Here is a 24,355-nt window from a genome sequence, read left to right on the forward strand (position 1 = left end):
ATGAGTCTGATACTCATAGACTCAAATTAAACAGATTTAAATGAAACCTGGGAGATCCTGGGCACATGAAAAATCAGATATAGGTCTTTATGCTATTCAAGTTAAAACTCTTGCTAAGACTTTTGAAAAACCCTTTATATTCTTTAGCACTTCCAGCTTACTTACAATATCTCTGTCAGTTAGTCAACAAGCATGTATTCAGCAACAATTATCTATGATAGGAGAAGGATGGATGATGATCTGTAACATCTTATTTAGCTCTAAAATTATGATTCAATGTCTATGGAGTCAAATCTAGTATGTACAGATTCCTTAATTAGACTATTACAAACAACTGATGCTTAATGGGAGCAGGGCATCACCCTCCCTAGTTCTGGGATGGGAAAGAACATTCCTCTTAAAATATAAGCCAAGTAACTTTAGCAGTTAAATTATTCACTTTGTTCATTTCACTGTGATTTATGAGGAATTACAGAAGCATTGGATTTAGAGTTTGGAGTGCCCATAGAATTTACAGAGTTGACTCTTTCCATTTTACAGATGAAATAACTGAAGTGTAGAGAGTAGGAGTGACTTGCCCCAGTAGGGATGTACTGGTTAAAGTTTAACAACCAGCTTTCAGGGGGAAAAACAATATACACAACAAACTTAAATTTAATCTGTATTATTAATATTTTATAGCACTTTTATAAGTCTAGGGAATCAACAAAACATTAAATCAAGCCCTAATTTTTGCTATTCACAAATTTTTAAGGTATAAGTACGCACACTGAAAATTTAATTGGCTCTTGGGAGCTGATCATTATCTTAAATTACTCATGTTAATATGATATGGTCATAAGTAGTGTGGATCAAGTGGATTTTTCCCTCATGATGTTGACTTGATCCTCCAGGCAGATGTTAGGGAAGAGCCACAGACTGCTTCCTCCTTCTTGTAACTACTATATATTTTTTTGGTACAATCCATCACCATGAAGGTCAGGCCCTGGGAGAGGGGCAGTTTTCTTTATTCGCAAAAGCACACCTAAGATTCACACAGTCATCTCTCTGTGTCCCTGACCACACAAGCACATATAGATAGTTATGGTGCTACTGGTGTGTATGTATGTGTTGTGTATAGAAAAAATGTATAAATTCAGTGGCTTATCTTTCTGAAATTTTCCGATGGTAGTAGATTAATGTAGTAATAATGACTTCCTGGCAGAGGTATCACTTTAGCTTCACTTGAAAGGATGGGTAGGAATTCATCAGATGGAGAAGGGGAAGGAGGACAATGCACATTTTGCAGCTTTGAACTCTAAATTCCTAGTAACTAGGGTCTAGTTGATAAAAACTAGTACTCTGGTGCTGCATGTAGAGCTTTCATGTTGCACCTCCTTAATGTACTTATTGTATATCTCTGTATAATAGTGACTATTTGTGTCTGTCTTCCCCAATACTAGAATGGATGCTCTGTGGGGACATGGGCCTGCATTTTATCACCCTAAGGCTTGCAATAGATCTTTGCACAAGCAGGCACTTGACAGCTGTTTATTGGATTAAATTGGATAGAAATTCTTCAGATTGCCTTAGAAACTGAAATTAAATGTTTTAAATGCCTAAAGTTCATTAAGGACAAACTAAGGACAATCTTCAGATTATTATGTCTTCTGAGGCTTCTTTCTCCTCCTCAAACCACATAAATATATAATTTAACAAATTGGATTTCAAGAGGACTGCATCCCCCTTTTAATGAAAACTTTGTATTATCAGTCTATGAAATTATGAAAAATAAAGATTATTGATTTTCTTATGGTTGCTTTTAATTATTTTAGATGAAAATGTAAATTTCCTTTTGGATTCATGACTCTCAGAAATCAGCTCTAGAACATTTCCCAAGATGGTTGCCACAAACAAACACCTCCTTTTTGCATAAGCAACATTTTAGTAGATAATATTTCTCTTCACTTATAAAAATGCCTCCTGGTTTACTGTAAAGTTTAAGACTGTTTGCTCACAGGTAATATGGCATCGTTATCAGGAAAGATCTTTACTGCAAATTTCAATATATATTAACTTTGTATATGGCTAGCCATATCTGCCAGGAATTTATAACAGGCCTGCTGTGTTACCAGAAAAATCTTAAATTATTTAAAATTATTTGAATTTTTATGTAATACAGGAAGAGTTTCTCTAACTAAGAATTTCTTTCAGACTTAGGATACTAGTGTACAGTTAGAGTTTAGAAAATAGTTGTTCAAAATCTAGTTCCTAGTATGTAAAAATTGTTTGTTTTTAAAAAATTCATATATACTTTTCTAGCTGTTTGCAGTAGACTTTCCAAACTAAGGCTGTTCCTTCTGGAATATGAGGCATACCCAACTGATATAACAATACCATTATTAAAAGTTCTTTAGATCAATCATAAGAAGAACATGGCAAAGAAGATAGAGAATTGATCCTGGAGACAGGAAGACTTAGGTTTTTTGTTCCTGTCTCTGACATATACTAAGTGAGTGACCACTTAACCTATTAATGTCTCACACAGCTTTCGAAGAGTGTAAGTTCCAGATGAATGGTAGGTCTACATTGACAGAGGGAGTTTCTATAATGGAAAATTCCTATGCTAACAGAACCAAATGCAAATAAACATATTGAAGCCTATGCTACATATGTCATCCACTTTTTGCCAACAAAGACTTTATACTTATAATCTCAGGCTTTGAGGATAGAGTAAATTAATTTGCACCTCATTAGGTTTGGGCTTTCTAATAATTTGGACAATGATTGGATCGAAGTTTACCTTTGTGTTATGCATGAACAAAAATTGGATCAGAAAATTGATATTATAAGTAGGATGGAGGATAAGGTCTAAATTCCCATGACGTATTTAAAATAGAACTTTTTACTGGGCAAAAACAGTCTCATTCTCTGCCACACTACCTGTAGAAACAATAATCTAAATGGCTTCTAATGCAGATCTTCCTTTAAGTAACTGGCAGACTTCATCTTGGCTTTTGCCAACGGTAGAATAGTAGGAGATTAGAAACTAGGTATAGATCAGTTGCTGGTGTGCTTAAGATCAAAATCTGACACTAACAGACCTTCTGTTTTGTTATCTTCCCATATAGCAGTGAAAGTGAGGATACAGGTCTTTCTAGGGTACTCCTGAGAAGCTTCAGTGTCCAGGATCCATTGTGTGCAAATTTTAGGCCTGATCTGTAAGTATGGACAGAAGACTATTATTGCTTTTTTTCCAGACCATATTAGCTATTCTGTGCTGTGAATTCTGGTCATTGAAATGGAAATTATTAAAAATAGCTAAATTATTCTTGACTTGGATTAATGGTTCTTACCATGGGTTATGAACTGAAAACAAACAACATAATTACTATTTTCACTTTTTTGGTAAATGCAAAATGTATGCTAATATAACACTGATTAATTAATAAAAATATAAACATCAAGTTTCTTCAAAGTGCTAAGAGCCCAAAACATTGAAATATCCATTAAACTTTAAAAATGAGTTCATTTTTTATTGACCCTTATGGAATACTGGTACATAAAAACAAGATTGACTCTAGACTTATTGAAAGGCCTGCAGAAGACCTTTGGGGCCTTTAGCATTTTCATGTTTTCATTGTATAATTTTGGATATATTTTTAGTGATTAAAATTGTAATAAAATGGCTGCCTTCCAACTCAAAACATTGCAAGGGATGTTTTCCTTCATAATTGGCATTTGTTACTTTTTTTCCTCAGTTCAAAATAGATACCGTGACCCTCATATATCACAAAGATATATGTGTGTTCCTACCCACTAGGAATTTATAATGTCTCAGGCTAAGTACAACACACACATACACCCCTTCACCCCCACTGCTAAATACTAGATTTTATAGTTGAATGAAAATGCTTTGAAATAATAAAGTTTAAAATCCCATAAAGAGTGCAATTTTAGGGATAACATATTGAATCATATAATCACTGACATTTCACTTAACATTCTATCAGCAATATTACTTTGTTTATATTTGAAGATTTAAGTAACATCTCCAGTGTTAGAGTATTTGCTGAACCTAACTCTCTGGTATGAAATATGGCAAGTAGAATGCAAATATAGAAAGCCAAACATAACACTGTTTACTCATGGATATAAGCAAAGTGTTGAGGAAGCAGGCAGGAGGAAACTTTTTTTTTTGGAACAAATAATTAACTTGCCAATCAAAGCTTACAACAAAATCCAATTAATTGATTTGTGAGTTGTTCCTTACTGGAGACACTAGCTCGCACTCATTGTCAGTCAGGGCATGTGTTTTTAAATATCTAATAGTATTTTATTATTGGAATTGTTTTTCTGCTAAGAAGCATGTAACAAGAAGGATTTTGATATCAGAAGATTTTGTTCATCATCACAACTGATTCTTTTACTTTGCTCACTAGATAGGTGATGGGTAAGAAAAAGTTCCAGTAATTCTTTTGCTTTATAGATCTGTCCTAAAATATGAGTTTGCACATTCAAGTATGATAGTGCAAGATGCAAATTTTAAAATGTACCAGAAGGCATCAAACTGATAGATTTAAATATTTTTGTGTTATTTTACGAACCTTAAATCAAGCAAGAGTCTGGAGTAGAATCTCATAAGAAATTGACCATATCTTGATAAAGAGTCCTACTCAAATTTAAAAGAAAAATATTTTCATCCCCATGTTTGGGTCTGAATATCTGTCAGAGCATAAATAATAGTTGACAATTTTTATATATGTCTTTAACTTTAAAAGTTTGTGAGGAATTTTAAGATTCTCAGGATACATTTGAGAAAACTCACCATCGTGACTAGTTTGTAGAAAAGTGGAAATTAGATTTATTGGAGCCCCTTTGTGTCCCTAAAGGAGTGGAAGGATCAGATGAACACTCTTCCATATCAGGGAACCTGTAGTACTTAGTAGTACCATTCGTATTCATTATTTTAAAAATATGTATATTTTAAAGGGGGTGCTGAAAGTCTTAGTGTAATTCTAAACTTTATAGGTTTTTGTGTATGTCTTAGCTTCCTTACCAGGGCAGTAAGCATGAATAGGGCAGAAGTGACATTTATTTCTCTACTGTCTTAGAATCTAGTACCTAGTAGAGTGCTTTCCATTTAATATATGTTTAATATGTATCTGTTGAGTTGAGGAAAAAAGATATATCTTAAAAATGCCATTTGGCATAATATATGACATTCTTAATCTTTTCTTCCTTATCTCATTTTCTTCTAAAAGTTATTTTTTATAATAAGATATGTGCATAAACTTTTTCTCAGAATCCAGAATCCATTCTCCTTAAGTTTTTTTTTTAAATGATGATTAAATTATAGTGTCAAACCATGAATAGGAATAAGCAACACAGGGTGTTTGTTAATGAACTTTTGGTGTTTTCCTAATATATCTGAAGGTACCTCTCCTTTTGCCTTGTGGCTCACAGCATCCCCAATAGTCATCTAATAGAAATCCTGGAGTGACTGAACACTGTATTAGGTATGGGGAACAAAATGAACATTATTTCCTATAATGGAGATGTCATTGTAATAAAACCTTGTCACCAGATCAATAACTCAAGCTGTGAAAATAAATGTCACAATTTTGCCTCCTAACCAGTGGGAGACCATTACCTTGTAAATAGTGTCCTAATCATGTGATACATTGATATACTAATAATATAGGTGAGTTACCATTCATAATCATTCTTACTTTCTTCTTTGATTCATTAGAAAAAACTTTTCATGCTGGCGAAGTGACCCATTTACACCCAGAGAATTCCAAGACTCATGTGCTTGTTTGGTATGTCTTTTGAAGACTAAAGCCTGGCAAAGAAGAACATTTACTTGTTCATCTGTAGGGTTCTAGCTCCTTTTATTAACTGAATAATTGTCTAGGACTTCTTTGTTTATTTTGACATTGTTTTCCCTCTCCTTCCCTTTCATTAAAGTCATCACCTTCACTGTGAAAAGATTTATAGTTTTTACTATAATTCCAAATTCACATGCATTAAAAGGTTTGCAATAACTAATTAGTAAAATTGCAATGAGAAATTCTGAAATTCAAGGGATCCTTATAAAAATTTTAGTTATCTGAAATATACATCACCTCAATTTATTTTAAAATGATAAAGAGAAAAAGTCAAATCCAGATTAGAAGTATAGTAGTAAATTTAAGGAGTGGTTTTCTTAAACAATTGGCTAACCTGTCAGATTTCTGTTTTAAAAATGAGTTCCTCTTTATTTCTTCTTTTAAATTTCAGAAATGTCCAAAAAAGAACACCAGTGCTCCCTATCTGAAGAACAGTAAGGGAAATATTCTGTTTAATCTTTCAGCATTTGATGTAGAAGAATACTTATTGTGGCCTTCAAAAAAACCAAGGTAACTTTAAAATAGTATATAAATAATTTGAGTTGTTTTGGGACTCCCAACTTTTTGACCAATAGTTGCATAATTACAAACTCAATCCCTAAGATATTTTGTGACCTAATATAGTACCCTATTGCTTACTCTCATTACTGCTGATAGGGGTTCTATTAATAGCACCCAGCAACACTAACTATGGTGGAAATAAGGGGGACAAGCATCAGTGGGGTATGTGTTCATATGTGATAAGAACTTGATAAAATAATGATATGATTCACAAAGACTTCACCTAAAACTACAGAGCAATCATTATTGTTTATTCAATTGACCAGGCTTCTACCCATGACAATTTTTTTTCTTTCCTTTTGCATACAACCTTCAGATGAAAATCTTTTGCTTTATTCTGAATTACCCCTATCAAAGCAGGCAAGTTTAAATGAAGAAGACAGAAAAAAGTAGTCTCTGCCATTTCTTGAATCCTCTTTACTGAATTTTCCCATACATAGGGGTTATTTTTTATTCATCCTTAGTTTTTTTTATTCATCATTTCCTAGTTGGAAGAGAATATCTTTCCAGAAATAGCAGGAATAAGGGCAGGTAAAGTAGAAAACTAATCTGTGGTTATTCTTTAACTTCTCCCAACTGATCTATCCTCAGCTTGGGGAAAAGAGGAAGCTATTGGGAAGGTCCCATCCTTGGACACTAATAACTAATCATTAATAATTTTTGGATGCTGACCAAAATGATTTTTAAAAATAGTATAGACTTCTACTTGGGTTGAACAAAATTTGTAAATTTTAAAAATGCTATACCTCATTTGTGTTTGTAGTAATTCAAAGTAACAATTTCAAATCCACAGACTATTGTTAAGTACCTACTATGTGGAAAGCATGTACCAACTTCTAAGGAAGTCTTTCATGATTCTCCTAGTTTTTATGGCTTTCTTCCCCCTCAAGCTAAATGGCAGTTAAGTGTCGTAGTGAAGAGAGTACTGAACTTGGATTCAGGAAGACCTGAATTCAAAATCAGTCTCAGCTACTTACTAGCTATGTGATCTGGGCAAGTTACTTAACTGATGCTTGCCTCAGTTTTCTTAGCTGTAAAATGGAATTAATAATATTACCTTCCTCTCAGGATTATTGTGAAGATAAAATGAGATAATATTTATAAAATGCTTAGTAAAACTTTAAGTGTTATATAAATGCTAACTATATTATTATATAACGAGTATTATATCATCATATCTTTTAAAAATATATTCATGTATTATATAATTAAGTCCTTCAAGGCATGAATGGTTTCACTTTTCTCCTTATTTCTCAGACACCTATCACAGTGCCTGGCCCATAAAAAATGCTCATAAAATTGAATTCAGTTGAAAGGGGCCTACCATGGGCAAAAGTTCCATTTATGTGTATGTCTTGGCATAGACTGATATATCCAAAACGTTCAGTTAGAAACTCCTTCAATTCTGTCAATTTAAGCTGGGAACATTTCTAAGAAAATGCTCTACTGTTATATTGTTACTGTATTGGCTAGCTACCTGATGCTACGTTTAATATTTTTAGGCTTGGTGGTTGGTCTTTTGGAGTAAAGATCCCTGACCAAGGTCAAGATACAAATATAAACATGTCAAAACCTCAAACTCTGGCAAAGGTAAGATGCTTCTTGTTAACTTTTTAAATGTGATCATGAAAATGAGAAGTCAAAATAGTTACAGTCAGTAATATTTAAGTAACCAAATCAAAACTTTTTTGAGTTCCCCTTCTCAAATCCACTATGTTGCTTAAAAGCCATCTCTCCTTTGGGCGGCTATATGACAGGGTGATATGGGACCAGTATTTACCTCTCTCAAATACTACTCTGAGAACTAGAATTAATAAAGAATGAGCAGGAACAGCTCTCTTTCTAGGTTAACTCTCATTTATTCTTTCTCTCCATAATCAGTCCCTTTGTAGTTTTCTAAAATAGAGGACTCAGTGTTGGGAAGGTGACAGCAAGCACTTCTCTCCTTACTCTTTCCCTCTTCTCTATCATTTCTTTTGACTATCCTTTTAGTTGCTTAGATACAACTGATTAGCTATGCATTTGCCTCAAGTGACCAAACAAAAGCAACAGAACTTGGCCAGTCATGGGAGGGCTTCAGATTAGATGTAATGAAGGCATAGACCGTTAGGATTGTAGGATATTGGAACTGGTGACTCAAGGCATATCTTCTCATTTCTTTGAGATCCAGATTAGAACCCATTTTATGGGTTAACCTTAAATTCAAAATTCTTTCCACTACACTAATCTACTGTTCATAAATAATCAAATATGTCTGTTATCTCTTCATTTTGGGCTTTCCATCTCAAATATTCATATAACAACGAAACAATTTCTTTGACTCATTCTCTTCATTATTTATCTTTCTTTTCTGTCTATTCTAGACATTTCATTTTGATTCATGGCCCTTATTCTTATTCAGTACTTTTTTTAGTCTTTGTATTCCTTCGATTCTTGTCTTTTTCATACATTTAGAAAGTAATCTCTTAATGGTCTCTTTGTTATAATTTTTGTTATTGTTCTTGGTTGCTGATTTGACTACCCTTCTTCTATTTCTGTTGTCTGTGGTGTTTGAAAAGCAAATAATTACTTCAGGTTTAATTTTCTTTCTAGACAGGCTTCAAATGCTTTTTAAATAAATTGAATGTTTATCTTTTTTTTTCCAATAATGGTTAAACTCACATTTGCATGGTAGGTCACCTTGTTTTCCTTCTTGATCTTTGTTCTTCAGAATACATTATTTTGTTCTCTCTGCTTCTGCTGGGTGCCGAATAGTCTTGTGATATTCAAATTTTTTTTCTATCATGTTTAAAGGTCTTTCTTTTGGCTGAGAGCAGCATTTCTCATTTGTCAGTGGAATTGTTAAATTTATGTGTCTTAGAATTTACAGAATTGGGTTTGATTTTTGGTCTTGTTTTTGTTTTTCATTCAATTCAATACAATGGAGGTAACCTGCGGATATTTTTTTTCTGACACCTTGCTTTCTGTGATTAGAAGTTGTTGGCAATTTTCTTATATTATTTTTTTTTTGTGTGTTATATTGCTTAGGCTTTTTTCTTTTCTTTTGATGTATCATGTTTTTCTGGGAGACCTATAATCTTTAAGTTGTCTCTATACATTCTGTCTTGGAGATCAACGTGTTATGCTTGCATAGAGATCATGCTTTCTTTTAATGTCATTGCTTTTTTGCTTCTCTTCTTCCAGATTGTCCTTTATTTCTGTGTATTTGAATTCCTAATCAGTTATTCTTTTATTTCTTTTGTGAGCCTTACCACTATGGATTCAAGTTTTTTCTATTATACCAATTATTTTTGTTGTTCAGGCCATAAATTGTTCTTTTACAATTCTTATTTTTTTTTAAAATCATTCAGGAATATCTGCTGTATTTCCAGGCTTTTTTGTGTATCCACAAGGTCCTCTGCCTCGTGAGGTGTTAATATATTTTTCTTTGTCTTGAAATACTTGTTTGTATATGCTTTAAATCTCTTACCTCACCTGGGGGCCACATTCTCTTCTGTTATTAATTCCCTTGGTTTACTTGTTTATGCTCAGGGTCTTTAATTGAGTTTTCTACCTCCTGAAATCATTAGTAATTTCATTTCCCATCTTCTACCTCTATTTTCTCCTGTTACTTACTTTCTGATTCCTGTGGTTTCCCTGGGGATTATACTTCAAAGCTTCTCAACTTCTTTCCATGCTGGACAGTTCATGATTCACTCACTTTAGTCTCTGCCCCAGATGACCATTTTTTGCCCTTTTTTTTGTATCCTCAGCACTTAGCAGAGTTCCTGGCACATAGTAGGGAAATGTTTATTGATCGATATCTTCTTTTCTTTTAGGACTTTATAAATCAATCCTTTGTACCTTCAAAACTGTCTTACCTTCACTGTGGGCCTCCTTCTTCTATATTTCTTCTAGTCCAGATGCTTTTCTCATCTTAGTTTTTGACAGTGACATATTCTTTTCCTCTCTAAGCAAATTTAGGGCTGTGATGCTAGAATCCACATAGATTGCTTCATTGTTCTTCATGACAAAATGTATGCTATAAAATTGTTACAGATCTTTTTTTTTATATTTGATCTATTTTTCAAAATCTTCATTCCAGTTACATCTTTAAGTATTCTCAGGATGACTTTACTTATTTAGCTCTCTCGCCACGTTTTCCTTAAACCATTTTTCATCACTGCTTTATATTGTCTTAGGAAGCAATTCTGTTGTTCACAATCAACCCACTTTCACCATAAGATTTTATAAACAACTTTCCATTCTAAACTGGTATTTTCTTTATCTAGTACATCTCTTTGTGGCATCTGTTGACTAAGGTGTTTTTTTTCAATCATTTTAGTCTATTTGTTGTTGATTTCTATGAGTTTACCTTCTGTATGAAGTCAAACTTCTTTGAAATTATTGAATTAATTTAATTCAATGTCTTTTCTTCTATCCATTATTCAAATTTTGTTACCAATAACTTTTAATATAAGTGGGGTTGTAGTTACTTCCATTTTTCCTTCTCTTCCACAATTTTATTCTTTTACATTTGAATATATATTGATCTTTGTTCAAATGAGTGGATAATGAAATTGTAAACAAATATCTGATTCAGAAATTACTCTCCCACAAGAAAGGACTTATTTTCTATCTGTTCAAATATGATCTTTTTATTTTTATGATATCATTCTTTGCTGTGTTTGGTGCCTTCCAGTTGTTTCCCCATGGAACAGATATGTCTGATAGGTGTTAGGGTTTTAATAGAATTTACATGTCTTTGGTTTATCTCATTCATTACTTTGGATCCTTCGTTTCCTAAATATTTTTGGTGCATTTCTTATGTTTACTTTTGCACTAAAGCCATGAAATATTAAAGTATGTGTTGTTTTAATTTGGAGAGTTTTCTCTGCTCTTTATTTTGTGCAATTGATGTTGGTGTATAAGCTACAATTATTTTCATGGTACCTTTTTCATTTTTGCTTTTTGGAACAGGGAATGCAAGGAAATTGGGGGTAAATGACTTACTTGAGGTTACATGTCTAGTAAGTGTTAAGTGTCTGAGGTCAAATTTGAACTCAGGTCCTGCTGACTCCAGGGCCAGTGCTCTATTGACTGTGCCACTGGGACACCCCAAAGGTATCTTTTGTTACAAGTGCTTATCAAAAGTATTCATTGTAAATGAATGAATGTTGAATAAAATCATATTTCCTGTTGTATTTGGACACAGGAAAATTGATTCCAATAACTTCTTTATTGATCTCTTTAAGGGAAACCTACAAGGCCTCCTTTCTTTTTGCTGCATCTTTTCTCTTTTTTTCCAGTTTCATTCATAACGAGAAAGCTACAATTTTTGAAATTGCTTTCTCCATCAATATGGCCATCAATTGGTCATTGGACAATAACTTACATTGTTAATACCGATAATGAATAATAATGATTGATGGCCTAAAAACGGAATGCCTCCCATTCTTCTTTTCTACCATGCTGTTGTGGGTACTGTAGAAGTATACAAGGCCACCTACCTCTGAATCTCATTTTGTTTCTTTATTTAATGGTTTATTGTGGCCAAAACATTCATCATCAAGTGTCCAGCCTCTGGTGATAAACCTCTTCGAACTTCGGGAAGTTTGTGGTTTGTCTCTCATTGTCAAAGAGGATGAGACATCATCAGGGAGATGAAGACATGGCTTGCAATTGAATTTGTTTTGAGTGAGGAAGGGCTCTACAGTCACCAACATCACTTTCTCCTTGGAAAACAGATACAGTACATTGTCAGGAAAATAATCAAAGCTTTTTCAACATTTTAGAAACTTCTAGAACTTGCACTCCCCTGGCATAGTCTTTGAGAATTTGGTCATTTCCATTTATGATGACACATGCAAATAAGACCTTATTGAGTGTTTACACAAACATGTATGCACTCTTTTGATCCTCACATTAAAATGAGAAGAATCTTGTTACCTTAATTTTCCAGAAAAGGAAATTAAACTTTAGAAAGGTCATACTATCAGTAAGAGACAGAACCAATGATTAAATCCCAGTCTGCTGAGCACCCCACCTCCTATCACCATAGTTTTTTTCTGTGCCATGAATGTTTGTCTTTGTCTAATTTATTTTTTAATATCCTCAAAGGTAGAGACAGTATGCTAAGGTTTTTAAACTTCCCAGCCCATTTAGATTCTCAGTAAATGTAAACACTGGGCTAAATTAGAGCACTTAGTATTTAAAATACAACCTGGAATAACCTGCCTCCCTTAGTTTTTATTTAACTTACACTTGAGCATTCTTCCCTGTATTCCATCATTCAGATCTCAGAGGTGGATATCTAATGCAGTGTCCACTCCATAAATGCCTACTGAAGAAATGAATGCAAGTCATGAACTGACTCTGTTTCTTTTGTAAAAGCTGCCAGTGAGAAAAATGGCATTGAATGCTTAAAGTCTTTGAGCATCTGTCTCAGTGAAAGAAGGGGTTAATCCATTAGCTTGTATTTATTCAGGACCTACTCTGCATTCATCACAGTTCTAGGGATCCTGAGACTACAGTGAAAGAATGAGACAAGGCCCCTGAACTTCAGGAATTTACACTGCAGTTATGTCTGCCTCTTGTATCAAGTTCTCTCTTCCCTGATTTGCAGCTTCTAGTCTATTGTAGGCTGAGATGACAAATACCCAAATGTGTTAGAATTATGTCTAAAAGAAGAGTTAATGGACTCACTCTGAGTACATAAAATGTGTGGCACAGGCTATAAATTCTGTGGGAGCTCAGTAGACTAGGAACACCAATGAATGACCAGAATAGTCGGGGAAGAATTCATGGAAGTGGAGTGGAACCGAGCTTTGAGGATGGAAGGAATTTACCCAGGTAGGGAGGCATTGCAGTGTAATAGAAAGTGCACTAGATTTGGAGTCAAGATACAAATTCAAATTCTGATCCTAGCTGTTTGAGCAGGTCACTTAACATTTGTGGGCCTCAGTTTCCTCATTTAGAAAATCAAGATAATACTACCTCTTGTACCCGTCTCATAAGATTCTTGTGAGACTCAAATGAATTATTGTGGATAAAACAATTTTCAAACAGTAAAAGACTGTAATGATGTATATGGTAATTATTACTATTATTATTAGCATAATTCTAGACTAAATTTCTTCAAGTGTCAATTTCCTTATGTATGAAATGGAAAAAATCCCAAAGTCCTTGCCTTGCCTAACTCATAGGGTGCCATAAAGTGCTTTATAAACCTTTAATGTGATTTATTATTATATTACTATGAGATATTAGAAGAAAAAAACTAAGAGGATTACTTATTACTGCCCTCCTACATTCTAAAATCCTACCAAACTGGTCTTCTCTCAGTTTATCACATATGGTACTCCATCTCCTATCTCCCTGCCTTTTCACTAACCATTTGCTCACCTCAGGAATGACCTTCTTCTCCACCTTCATAAAGACTTATTTTCTTAAATATGCAATTGGCTTTTATGTGAAGTTTTTTCTCATCTCCCCGTTAGGCCCTGTCCCCAACCTCTTTTGATTATATGCATGTATGTATATATATATGCACATATGTATGTATATGTGTGTATGTATAAATGTGCATATGTATGTATGTACAAACATATATGTATATTCCATTTGTATATGTTGTCTTTCCTTGATAGAATATAAGCCCTTTGAGAATAGGGACTCTTTAAATTTTTATCTTTATATCTCTATCTCCAGGCACAGTTTTTGGCATGTAGTTGGCACTTACCTAATGTTGATTGATGGATTGACTGATTAGCACAAATTGGCAAAAACTTTCATATATTAGTAGATAGGATATAAGTGTTATGAGACAAGAGAATGAGGTTTGGTTAAATAAGGTAGGGGGAAGAATTAGGAAAGAATAATGTCAAAGAAATAAAGTGAGGTGAATGTGTACAGGGAGGGGAGGTGGGTGGTAAGTATTGAAAGCTATAGAGAAGCTAAGTAGGAGAAGGGGTGAGAAAAAGCTATTAGATTTGCCAACTAAGATATCAGTAGTAAGCTGGAGAGGGTACTTTATGTAGAGTTTGGAAACCATTTTCTAATTGGTTGGAAATGAATGGAAGATGAAGCAAAGGCAACGAGTATAGGTTGACTTTTTCAAGGATCTGGAGTCAGGAAGACCTGAGAGAGACTTGTGAAGAGAAACGAAGAGATAGGACAGTTAAGTTTTTCAAGGATCTGGTAGATCTGAACATGTTTGTAGGTGGCATGGAAAGCAAGAGTAAAGCACCTAATAAACATTTATTATGTGCTGAACACTACTAAGCTCTAGAAATATAAATAGGAAAGTTGGAGAGTCTCTTTTTTCATGGACCTCACAGTCTAATTAGAGGAAACAACATATGATGGACTTCATGGCAAACAGGAAAATCTTTTGGAATTTGTGGCATAATAGTAGGGCAGAGGGGCGGCTAGGTGGTGCAGTAAGTAGAGTGCTGGCCCTGGAGTCAGGAGGACCCGAGTTTGGTTCCAGCCTCAGACACTTAACAACCACACGAAAAACCAGCGGGGTAACCTTGGGCAAGTTACTTAATCCCAACCCTCCAAAAGGCAAAAAAAAAAAAAAATTAGTAGGGCAGAGGGTTCTTGGCCAGTGACTTTTGGGAAGGGTATAGTGAGCCCAGAAGTTAAAGTAGAGTGGGGTTTTGAATGGCCTCAGGAAGAGATAAATGTGGGCACGGTGGAGTCACATATAGCTGAGAGTGGGAAATGAGCAAAAAGGATCCCTGTTCCTGCTGCTCTTTCAATGCCTCTTGATAGGCATGAGGGAATCAACTGGGTCAGTTAAGGGGCAAATGCCAATTTCCACTCGGTGGGAAGCTGTTCCTGCTAGTATTGGGACCATTCTTTGGCAAATGGTTATGATGGGCAATGATTATAATAAATAAGTTATGGCCATTCTTGCTATCCCTCATGCCTGTAATTCTCTTGTCATCTTTACCTCTTGGCAAGACTGACTTTTCCGATCCCTCTTAATGCTACTACCTTCCCTTTGTTGACAACCTCTAATTTATCCTAGATGCTACTGTGGGCAGAGTACCAGTGGACCTGCAGTGAGGAAACTGAGTTCAAATCCCACCTCAGACACTTACTAGCTGTGTAATCCTGGGCAAGTGGCTTAATCCCTGACTCAAAGTGGACATCATAAATTGACAGAGTTATTGTTAGGATCAAATGAAATAATAATTGGAAAGCACTTAGCATAGTGCCTCGGCACCATATAAATGTTTATTTTCTCTTCCCTTTAATTATCCTGCATGTGCATCGTTTGCAGATAGTTGTTAACATACTGTCTCCTCCATTAGATTGTATACCTGTAAGCCTTGAGAGCAGGGACAGTCTTTTGTCTTTCTTTGTATCTTCACTTCTTTTTTTTTTTTTAAGCAATCGGGGTTAAGTAATTTGCTCAAGGTTACACGGCCAGTTATTATTTCTGGGTGTGGTGCGGGGTATCTGAGCCCGGATTCGATCCCCCTGGTCATCCCGACACTTGGAGCCGTGCTCTTACTCGCTGAGCCACCTGGCCTAAGCAATCAGGGTTAAGTAACTTGCTCAAGGTTACACGGCCAGGTGTTTCTGGGTGGGTGCTAAGTGTCTGAGCCCGGGATTCGATCTCCAGGTCATCCCGACACTGGAGCCGGTGCTGTTACTCGCTGTGCTACCTGGCCGCCCCTGTATCTTCACTTCTTACCACAGTGCTAGGACATAGTAGGTACTTAAGAAATATTTTCTTTCTGACTGGAGGCAAATTACAGGTTTGAGGAGAAAAGGAGATTGATGAATCTGGAGACCAGGGGGTTCAAGGGCACATCAATGTAGATACTTATTATGAGGTTTTGAGTTTGTATTGAGACAAAGACTGTGCCTTAGAACTTCTTGAGAAAGGAAGGTCAGTATGTTGGAGGGCAGCACATATCAGGAGGGTAACAAATCTATGGACTGAGTGATATAGATAGATTCAGTGAAAAGAGTTTATACAGCAGGAGTTCCCTTCACTGGTAAGATCATCATTCTGGACTGATAGAGAAGAGCAACCATAGAAAAACTCAGTAGATCTAACCTCATCAACGTAGAAAACCCCTCCAGTGGTGAAGATTCTTCCTTTTTTTTTCTTTTTGGAGGGCATTTGGGGTTAAGTAACTTGCCCAAGGTTACACGTCTAGTTTTTTTGTGTCTATGTTAAGTGTCTAAGGCCGGAACTGAACTCAGGTTCTCTTGACTCTGGGGCCAGCCCTTTACTCACTGTGACACCTAGTGGCCCCCAGTGGTGAAGATTCTTAGAGGGAAGCTATTTTTATTTCTTATCCTAGGGTATTTTTATGTTTGTATTTTAATTTCTGAGATATAAAAACTTGGTTTTCTATTTTACCTATATATTCAAATTACAAAGTGATGTCTTTCCTTTAGAAATCACCCTCTCCCTCCTCTTGTTTATCTGTCACTTGTACATCTCACATGAAGCCCTTGGCTGCATCACTGGTTGTCTGAGAGTGTTCTATGATTTATGTATTTCTCTGACACCTGCTCCTTTTTGTCTTTGATTAGATTAGTGTTTTGTGTTGACATGTTTGTGAACTGGCTTTTGTCAGTATTTCTAGTGTTGTTTGGCATGTCCTTTTCCAGCCATGAATAGGGGAATAAATTATAACTGCATGATCAGTGAGAAAGTGCCTCCCTTCATAGCAGAACATTCTCACAATGTTACATTAGACTCAGAAAGGGCAGTTTCTTATCTGAAATACCTCCTGGAAGCTGCTTTTGGCTGATGTCATGTCAAATTATTGCATTAACCTTTCAGTAATTAATGACCAGTCTTTTACTTCAACCTTTAGGGCCTGTTCACCAGACATACAATGTACAATTTACATAGCCTTTTTGAAGAGAAAATGAAAATTTGCATATGAATACCCTGAGTGTATGATTCATTATACTATAGGAAATCTCCTACTGAGGTCCCTAAAGTTATTTCATTTAGCTGTTGACTGCATGAGCCCACTAATCAATGTCCCATCTGCCCTGAAAAATATACACCTCCCATAAAACATTGAAATATGTTGAAACATTTAACCTCTTGGCTTTGTAGGAGAACCACCTCCTTATGAAAACAGATGCAACACACCATCCTTCAGTCTATTAGATTACAAGACCATGACTGTATTTCATTTGCTCAGTATTCTTAAGTCTGGTTTTCTAAGCTTTGGTGTCAATTGGAAATTTTCTGCTTTTAATTATTCAGCACCTCCTTCTGAGGAATCCTTACCCAAGATTATATTTTTCTGCAATGGAATCCAAATGGACAGCCACCAACGATTGTTTGCTTTGAGGTGCTGTACTGAATGTCTTGTATATGGAAGCCAATGTTCATTAAGTTTTATGGAATTTAGGTTTAAAGGGAAGTAAATTCCATAGACTTTTCCTAAGATGTTTCCATGCTTTGCATATCTCACACTTAAAAAAAGAAACAAACCTCTTTCTCAGATCTAGTCTAAATTTAAGGAGGTACTATGCATATCCATGATCACTTATAGACTGTTTTAGGATTCTTTTCTTAAATCTTGTTTTTATTGGCTTCCCCCCAAACTTCTCTTTAAAAAAATCTGAGTATATAGCACATTGTATAATGAATTGAATCCTAAAATTTTGTCAATTTTTGGTGAAATTTCCTAGAGTAAATGACCCCTTGTGGTGGAGGGAAGAAGCTGTACAATCAATTATTATTAGTAAAATAAAAATTTGTCAAATATCCTTAGGAGATAGTGGACCTACTTTTTTGGGTTGTGGTGTTATCACCTAGATGTTAGTTTTCCTTTAAATCACAGGCTAATTCCCTTCATGAATTTAGGATCTTAAATGACTCTGATTTTGTTGAAGAGGATTAATCCAACCTAGAAGCTATTCGTGTTTTCTGGGAATTATTTGGCTACATCCAAGATGATCTTCATATTGCTTCTGGCATCCCCAAGCTTTATTGCCTCCCACTTGGTTCCAGTGATGAATTGATCTGCAGTCTAGATTCCAGTTCAGTCTAATCATATCCTACAAACATTTATTTGGCATCTACTATATACGAGGCACTATCATAGGCATACATACATACATACATGGACACATCACATAGATACATGTATGTATATTGATTTGAGGAATTAAAGGAAAGAGCATTAACAGCAAATCAAAAAAGCTTTCTATAGGAGATGTCATATGATATAAGTCTTTAGGGAAACTAAAAATTCTAAGAGATAGAAGTAAAGAAGGAAACTGCCCACAAAAAGCTGATGTTATGTGATTGTAGGTCCCGCAATATAAAGGAGTTTCTGAATTAGGAGGTTCCAGGGACATCTGGAAAACCTATTTCTATGTACAGGAATCTGTGCATAGTTCTGTCAATTCAAAGTTTTGTCACACTGGGTTATTTGGCTTAAAGGACAAAAAGTCAACCAGAGAAATGAAAAGTTTCATTAACTAAGTTATGGCTAAGATTCGAGTAAATTGACTATTCTATAAAACCCCGTAAAAACGTCAAGACTGAATAATTATTATTTTTTTGTTTTTTAATTTTCACCTCATTTCAGACGTAGCCAATTGAAAGAACCTTTCTCTTTAATGCTTATTATCCAACTTTTAAACCCTTTCTTGCAGTCCCTTCAAACTAGCGAATTTTCTTTCATTATTGTCACATGTAATGGTGGCATGTTGTTCCCTTTGCCACTTTCTACAAATGTTTATTTTAAATAACAATGCTTAATGTAAAATATTTATTTATTTTGGGGATGTTTTTTTCTGATACTCATGCACTATTAATTTGCCAGTCAAATATTATTTGCATAAAAATGTAAACAATGCTTGGAATTCATACTTACTTTGAGAACCTAATTATAAGGCTATATTCAGTTATATCTGGGAAACATCTATTTTTAGCTGTAAATTTTATTTAAGATTAGAAGAAAGTTTGCTGAAATCTATTCCTTTTTGTCAGAGATCAATGTCTGGAACTCAGAAATCTGAAAACTTGAAGGAAGCAGTCAGTATAGAATGGAAGGAGTGAGCACTGTCTATAGGCAGAAGACCTAGGTTCTAGATCTGACCACCACTTACATCTGAATTTCCATAAAAAATACTGCATTTACTGAATTCAATCTTGGCTTAGACTACATTTCAGTTCTAACAAGAACTAAAAGCACTTTAAGGTTTATAAAACAGTGTTTCTGTATTTTGACTCATGAAGAAGGCAGTACAAGTATTATTACCTCCATTTTAAAAATAAGGAAACTGAAGCTCAGAGAAGTTATATGATTTTCCAAGAGTCTCACCGCCAGTAAGTGTTGGGCCTGGGCTATGAATCTGGATGTCTTGCCTCTAAGTACAGTGCTCTTTCCACCACCTGGGGATAACACTGTGAATTTATAATGTGAATTTCATTGAAATTTCTCTCCTTTTTAGGTCTGGTATAATCAGAAGGGGTTTCATGCCTTACCATCTTATCTAAATCACCTAAACAACCTAATTCTGTGGCAGTATTTACCACCTTCTGTGAACTGGAGACAGTACGGTAATTATTTACAGATCATATTTTACCATTTAAGGATCACAAGTTAAAATGAAAAAGAACCTCCAAATCTTTTCAACATGAATGTGAAAAGCCAGAAAGATGTTTACCTTGGTCTCTTAACTGGTAAAGGCACACCAAATGTAAAGGGTCCTATTCCTGGCTGCTTCTCATCTTGGGCAGTCACCACTTCCCAGGGCCTCTGAAGACTCATCTCTAAAGTGAGAGGTTTGAATAGATACTCTCTAAAATCCATTCAAGTTCTAAAAATTCAATGAGTGTATGATTTTAATACTTTTTGGCAGTGGGAATGAGTCTACTTTCTATAGATGAGTTGTTTCTGCAATCATTATTTTATTTATTGGTTGACAAGAACACACATCATCTCATTGCAGGACTTTTAAAGGTTAGTTCTTAATTCTGAGTTATGGTATACTTGCAAACTAGATTTTCTACTAATGTCACCATGATGGAAAAGTTGAATGTAAGTTAGCTGTGTTATTTTATGTGGTTGAAGAATGCAGATTCCATCTTAGTATCTGGAGTTAATTGACTGGATTAATGAAACGCATCTTTGGGGTGTGCTATTTTTAAAAATGTGTCAGGTTCGTACCGTTTCTTACTTTAACACTTCAATATTTCAAGGATCTATAATTTTATACACATGAATACTCTCTATGAACGCATATCACAACTTCTCCATGCCTTAGTAGATGGTTTAATGAGATGCTGAAAAAAAAAATCATCACCTGGTGGCCAATCCTCTGGCAGTGATACTGTGAGGAAAGCTATGCTAATCCTCAGCCAACAAATAGTTTGTCGGGACTGTCAGAGCTTAAAGCCAGGAAGAATTGCTTTCTAGAAGCCTAGATCTCATTTGTATCATAATGAGGCATTAATGGAGTATGGAGCTTAGAAAATAAAATGCCAAAGAAGAGAGGAGAATGGAGAAAATAGAAAGAGAAAGAGACATGGATGGACAAGAAGTGTAGACAGATATATCTTAATAGAATCATTAAATTTATCTTCTTTATCCATTCCTTAATTCATTTTCAATTGGCTTCTAGGCAGATACTATTTAAGGCAATTTAACCCCCAGTGTCCCCAATTAGCTTGAAATAAGCATACTCACATCACACTATGTAAATATTGATACTATATAAATTTTGACCAATTTATTCATTTATTAAACTGCTGTTTAAATTTTTAAAATTATATCTTTTGTATCTATATCACATGTATAGAAAGGAAAAAAAATATTTTCTCCTCTTTTACCCACCCAGCCATTGAACATTCCATTGTATCAGATAGCAAAAACTTAGCAAAGAATCCTGATAGAGTGACTACATCTGAAAATGAATGCAAAGTTCTGCCCTAAAAAGTCCCTTCTTTCCCTCTAAGGAGATATGTCTCAGATCTTGTTTTTTTGATGGAGTCAGTGTTTTTTGTTTACTTAGAACTGGGCTTCCTCTTAGTGATTTCTCCCCCATTTACATCATTGCAGTTATTATCCATATTTGTACTTTGATTCTGATTATTTAACTTGTATAAGTTTATACAAATTTTCCCACACTTCTTTGAATCGCTCATGTTTATAATTTCTTTTTGCACAATAATAATTGATTGTATTATACATTGCAGTTTTTACTTTCCTCCATTGGACAGTGCATACTTTTTGTCTCATTCCTTACTACCCCATTTAATTCTGATATGAATATTCATGTCTGTATCTGATCTCTTTCTGTCCTCTCTGTCTTTGTCTCTCTGTTTGTCTCTGTCTCTCTCTTATTCTCTCTATGTCTTACTTCCATACCTAGTAGTGGTACCAATGGATTACAATATAATGACAATTTAGTCTTGTCTCTTTTATAGTTCTAACATGATATCTAAAACTATTGGAGCAATTCACAACCACATCAAAAATATATTTATGTGATATTCTTCCCAGAATTCTTCTAAATTGGAAATTTTCTGTTCTTTTATTGGGTAACATTTGTGTTAATTTTTATTTCTCTTTTCATTAATCATGTTAGTATGTTTTAAAATATTCATTTATAGTTTGCGATTCCTTTAAAATTTGTTTCTCTGCCAAAGAGGAGGCAAAATTGTCACTATTTTTTATAGTTTACTTACAAAACCCCAGAAAGTCAGGAAAGAAATTAATTGAGACAATTAATAGATAGTAAAGTAGTGCAATGCAAATAAACACACCAAAATCAATAGCATTTTCAGAGAGCAATAGCGAAATCCAGGAAGGAAAAATAGAATAGGAAATCATATTCAAAATAATAAAATATCTAAAATATTTGGAAATAAATCTACCATAGCATACTCCAGACATATGAATACAATCACAAAACAGGCTCTAAAGAAATTTTTTAAAAGACAAATAATTGGAGAGAGATATAATACTAATAGTTGGTCTGCACCACTATAATAAAAATGACACTACCTAAATTAAGTTACAGATTTAGTGCTGTATCAATCAAACTACCAAGAGGCAACTTTATGGAGTGATACAAAATAATAACAAAATTCATTTTGAGGAACAAAAGATATAGAATCTCAAGGGAAATTATGAAAAAAATGGAATAAAGAAGGAATAGCCCTTGCAGACTTCATTATTTTTATAAAGCAGCAATCATCAAAGCTATGTGGTACTGTTTGAAAAAATAGGAAAGTAAATCAGTAGAATATATTTGATAGGAAAAGTCTTAATCAATTGAGTTCCATAGCCCAACCACCTGGAGAAAAGCCCTCTCCAATTGACATAAACTGCTGGGAAAACAGGAAAGCAATTGGTAAGAATTATAATTAAACTAACCTCTTATACCATATACTACAATTAAGTCAAAATAGACTGAATATGAAAGAATTTATACCATAAATATGTTAATATGTTTGAATATACAAATATGTATGCACATATATATGTACATATGTATATGTACACACATACATATATATTGACAAATTCACCACAAGTTTGTGTGATGGTTTTTCATTAGGTTATACTTGCTTTAATTTTCATTTTTTGTACTAATAGTGATTTTTTTAGTATGTTTTCAAAATTGTCATTTATAATTTGTAATTCCAGTTTAAAAAAATCTTTTATTAAAGAAGAGGCAAAATTGTCACTATTTCAGGTCAAAGAAGGGTAATGGAGGTGTGGCTAGGGCCCTAAAAAGTAAACATATATGAAGCTGAGTCTAGGACTCAAAGTAGGCCACCAGAAGATAGAGACAGAAGTCAGAGATAATGATAGAGGGTGGTCACCAACCACCCAATCAACGACCACAGCAGGAGGAACATCCAGTCCAGAGCGAGGCCAATAATACCTAATGACATGTATATGGCACTTAGTATGTAGTAGACACTGTCCTAATCAATTTACAAATATTATCTCATTTGAACCCTGAAAGGCAAATGCTATTGATATCCCATTTTACAGTTGAGCAAACTAAGGCAAGTATAGGTTAAGTTGTCCAGCTAGTAAGTGGCTGAAGGCTAGATTTAACTCAGATCTTCCTGATTTCAACCCAGCAGTTCTCTATCCACTGTACTACCTAACTATTCTAGACCAAATAAGGCCTGCCCACCCTCTTCAATAGTATGAGGGGACCAGAGATTTCCTCTCACATAAAGTCTCAGTCCAGGAACTGAAACTACATCTAGGAATAAACAGAGGAATGCAATGAAGAAAAAATAAAGGTTAGGAAAAGGTCAAGAAGTAAATCTAGAAGATTGTAATCATATAACAAACAAAAATAAAGCCACATAGAAAGAATAGCTTGACCAGAAAGATTTCAAATGTGGAGAAAGAAATGAAACAAGATATTAAAAAATAAATAGAATTAGAACTCAAAGGGGGAAAAAATGGAAGGGAGGCAAAAAACATAGAACAAAAGGTGAAAAATCTTACTTGAGTTTAGTACTTCCTAAGAAATAGAATGGAACAAACAGATTTTAATAATTCCATGAGACAATAAAAAAATTAAAACAATGCTAAAATACTAAAAAACCAATCAAATCTTCAAAATACTCTCAGAAACCACTATCCTTGAAAACAGATTGAGCAGAGATAATTTAGCAGTCACTAAATTTTCCCTAATCTTTGACCAAAGACAACACTTGGGTAACATATATTAAGAAACCCTAAAAGAAGACTGTCCAGATCTATAAGAATTGAAAGACAAAGGGAAAATAGAAAAGGAAACCCCTTCTACCAATGAAGATCGGCACCTTCTCTTCAATTTAGTGCTTTGGAATATTGCTTCAAATAGGAAGAATTTGTGCCTTACTCAGGGTTCCATAGATAAAACATGTCAGAGGCAGGGCTGGAACTCTGATCTTTCTAACTCCAAGACCAGATCTCTACCCA

At 34.6% G+C, this 24,355-nt stretch overlaps 1 protein-coding gene across 1 annotated transcript in view; it reads left to right on the forward strand.

Moving 5' to 3' along the window:
• The window catches only part of ABCA13 (ATP binding cassette subfamily A member 13), a 513,785-nt gene that overhangs the window by 310,224 nt on the left and 179,206 nt on the right, over positions 1–24,355 (forward strand). The window contains exons 45-49 of the mRNA XM_069084494.1: positions 3,111–3,200; positions 5,732–5,801; positions 6,262–6,380; positions 7,934–8,021; positions 19,869–19,977. Coding sequence (XP_068940595.1) covers positions 3,111–3,200; positions 5,732–5,801; positions 6,262–6,380; positions 7,934–8,021; positions 19,869–19,977 — 476 coding nt within the window. The remainder of the gene's footprint in view (positions 1–3,110; positions 3,201–5,731; positions 5,802–6,261; positions 6,381–7,933; positions 8,022–19,868; positions 19,978–24,355) is intronic.

The sequence above is a fragment of the Petaurus breviceps genome, unplaced genomic scaffold (assembly GCF_028583685.1).
Source record: "Petaurus breviceps papuanus isolate PSGF00001 unplaced genomic scaffold, PetGlider_PUasm1.0 174, whole genome shotgun sequence".
NCBI classification, from domain to species: Eukaryota; Metazoa; Chordata; class Mammalia; order Diprotodontia; family Petauridae; genus Petaurus; species Petaurus breviceps.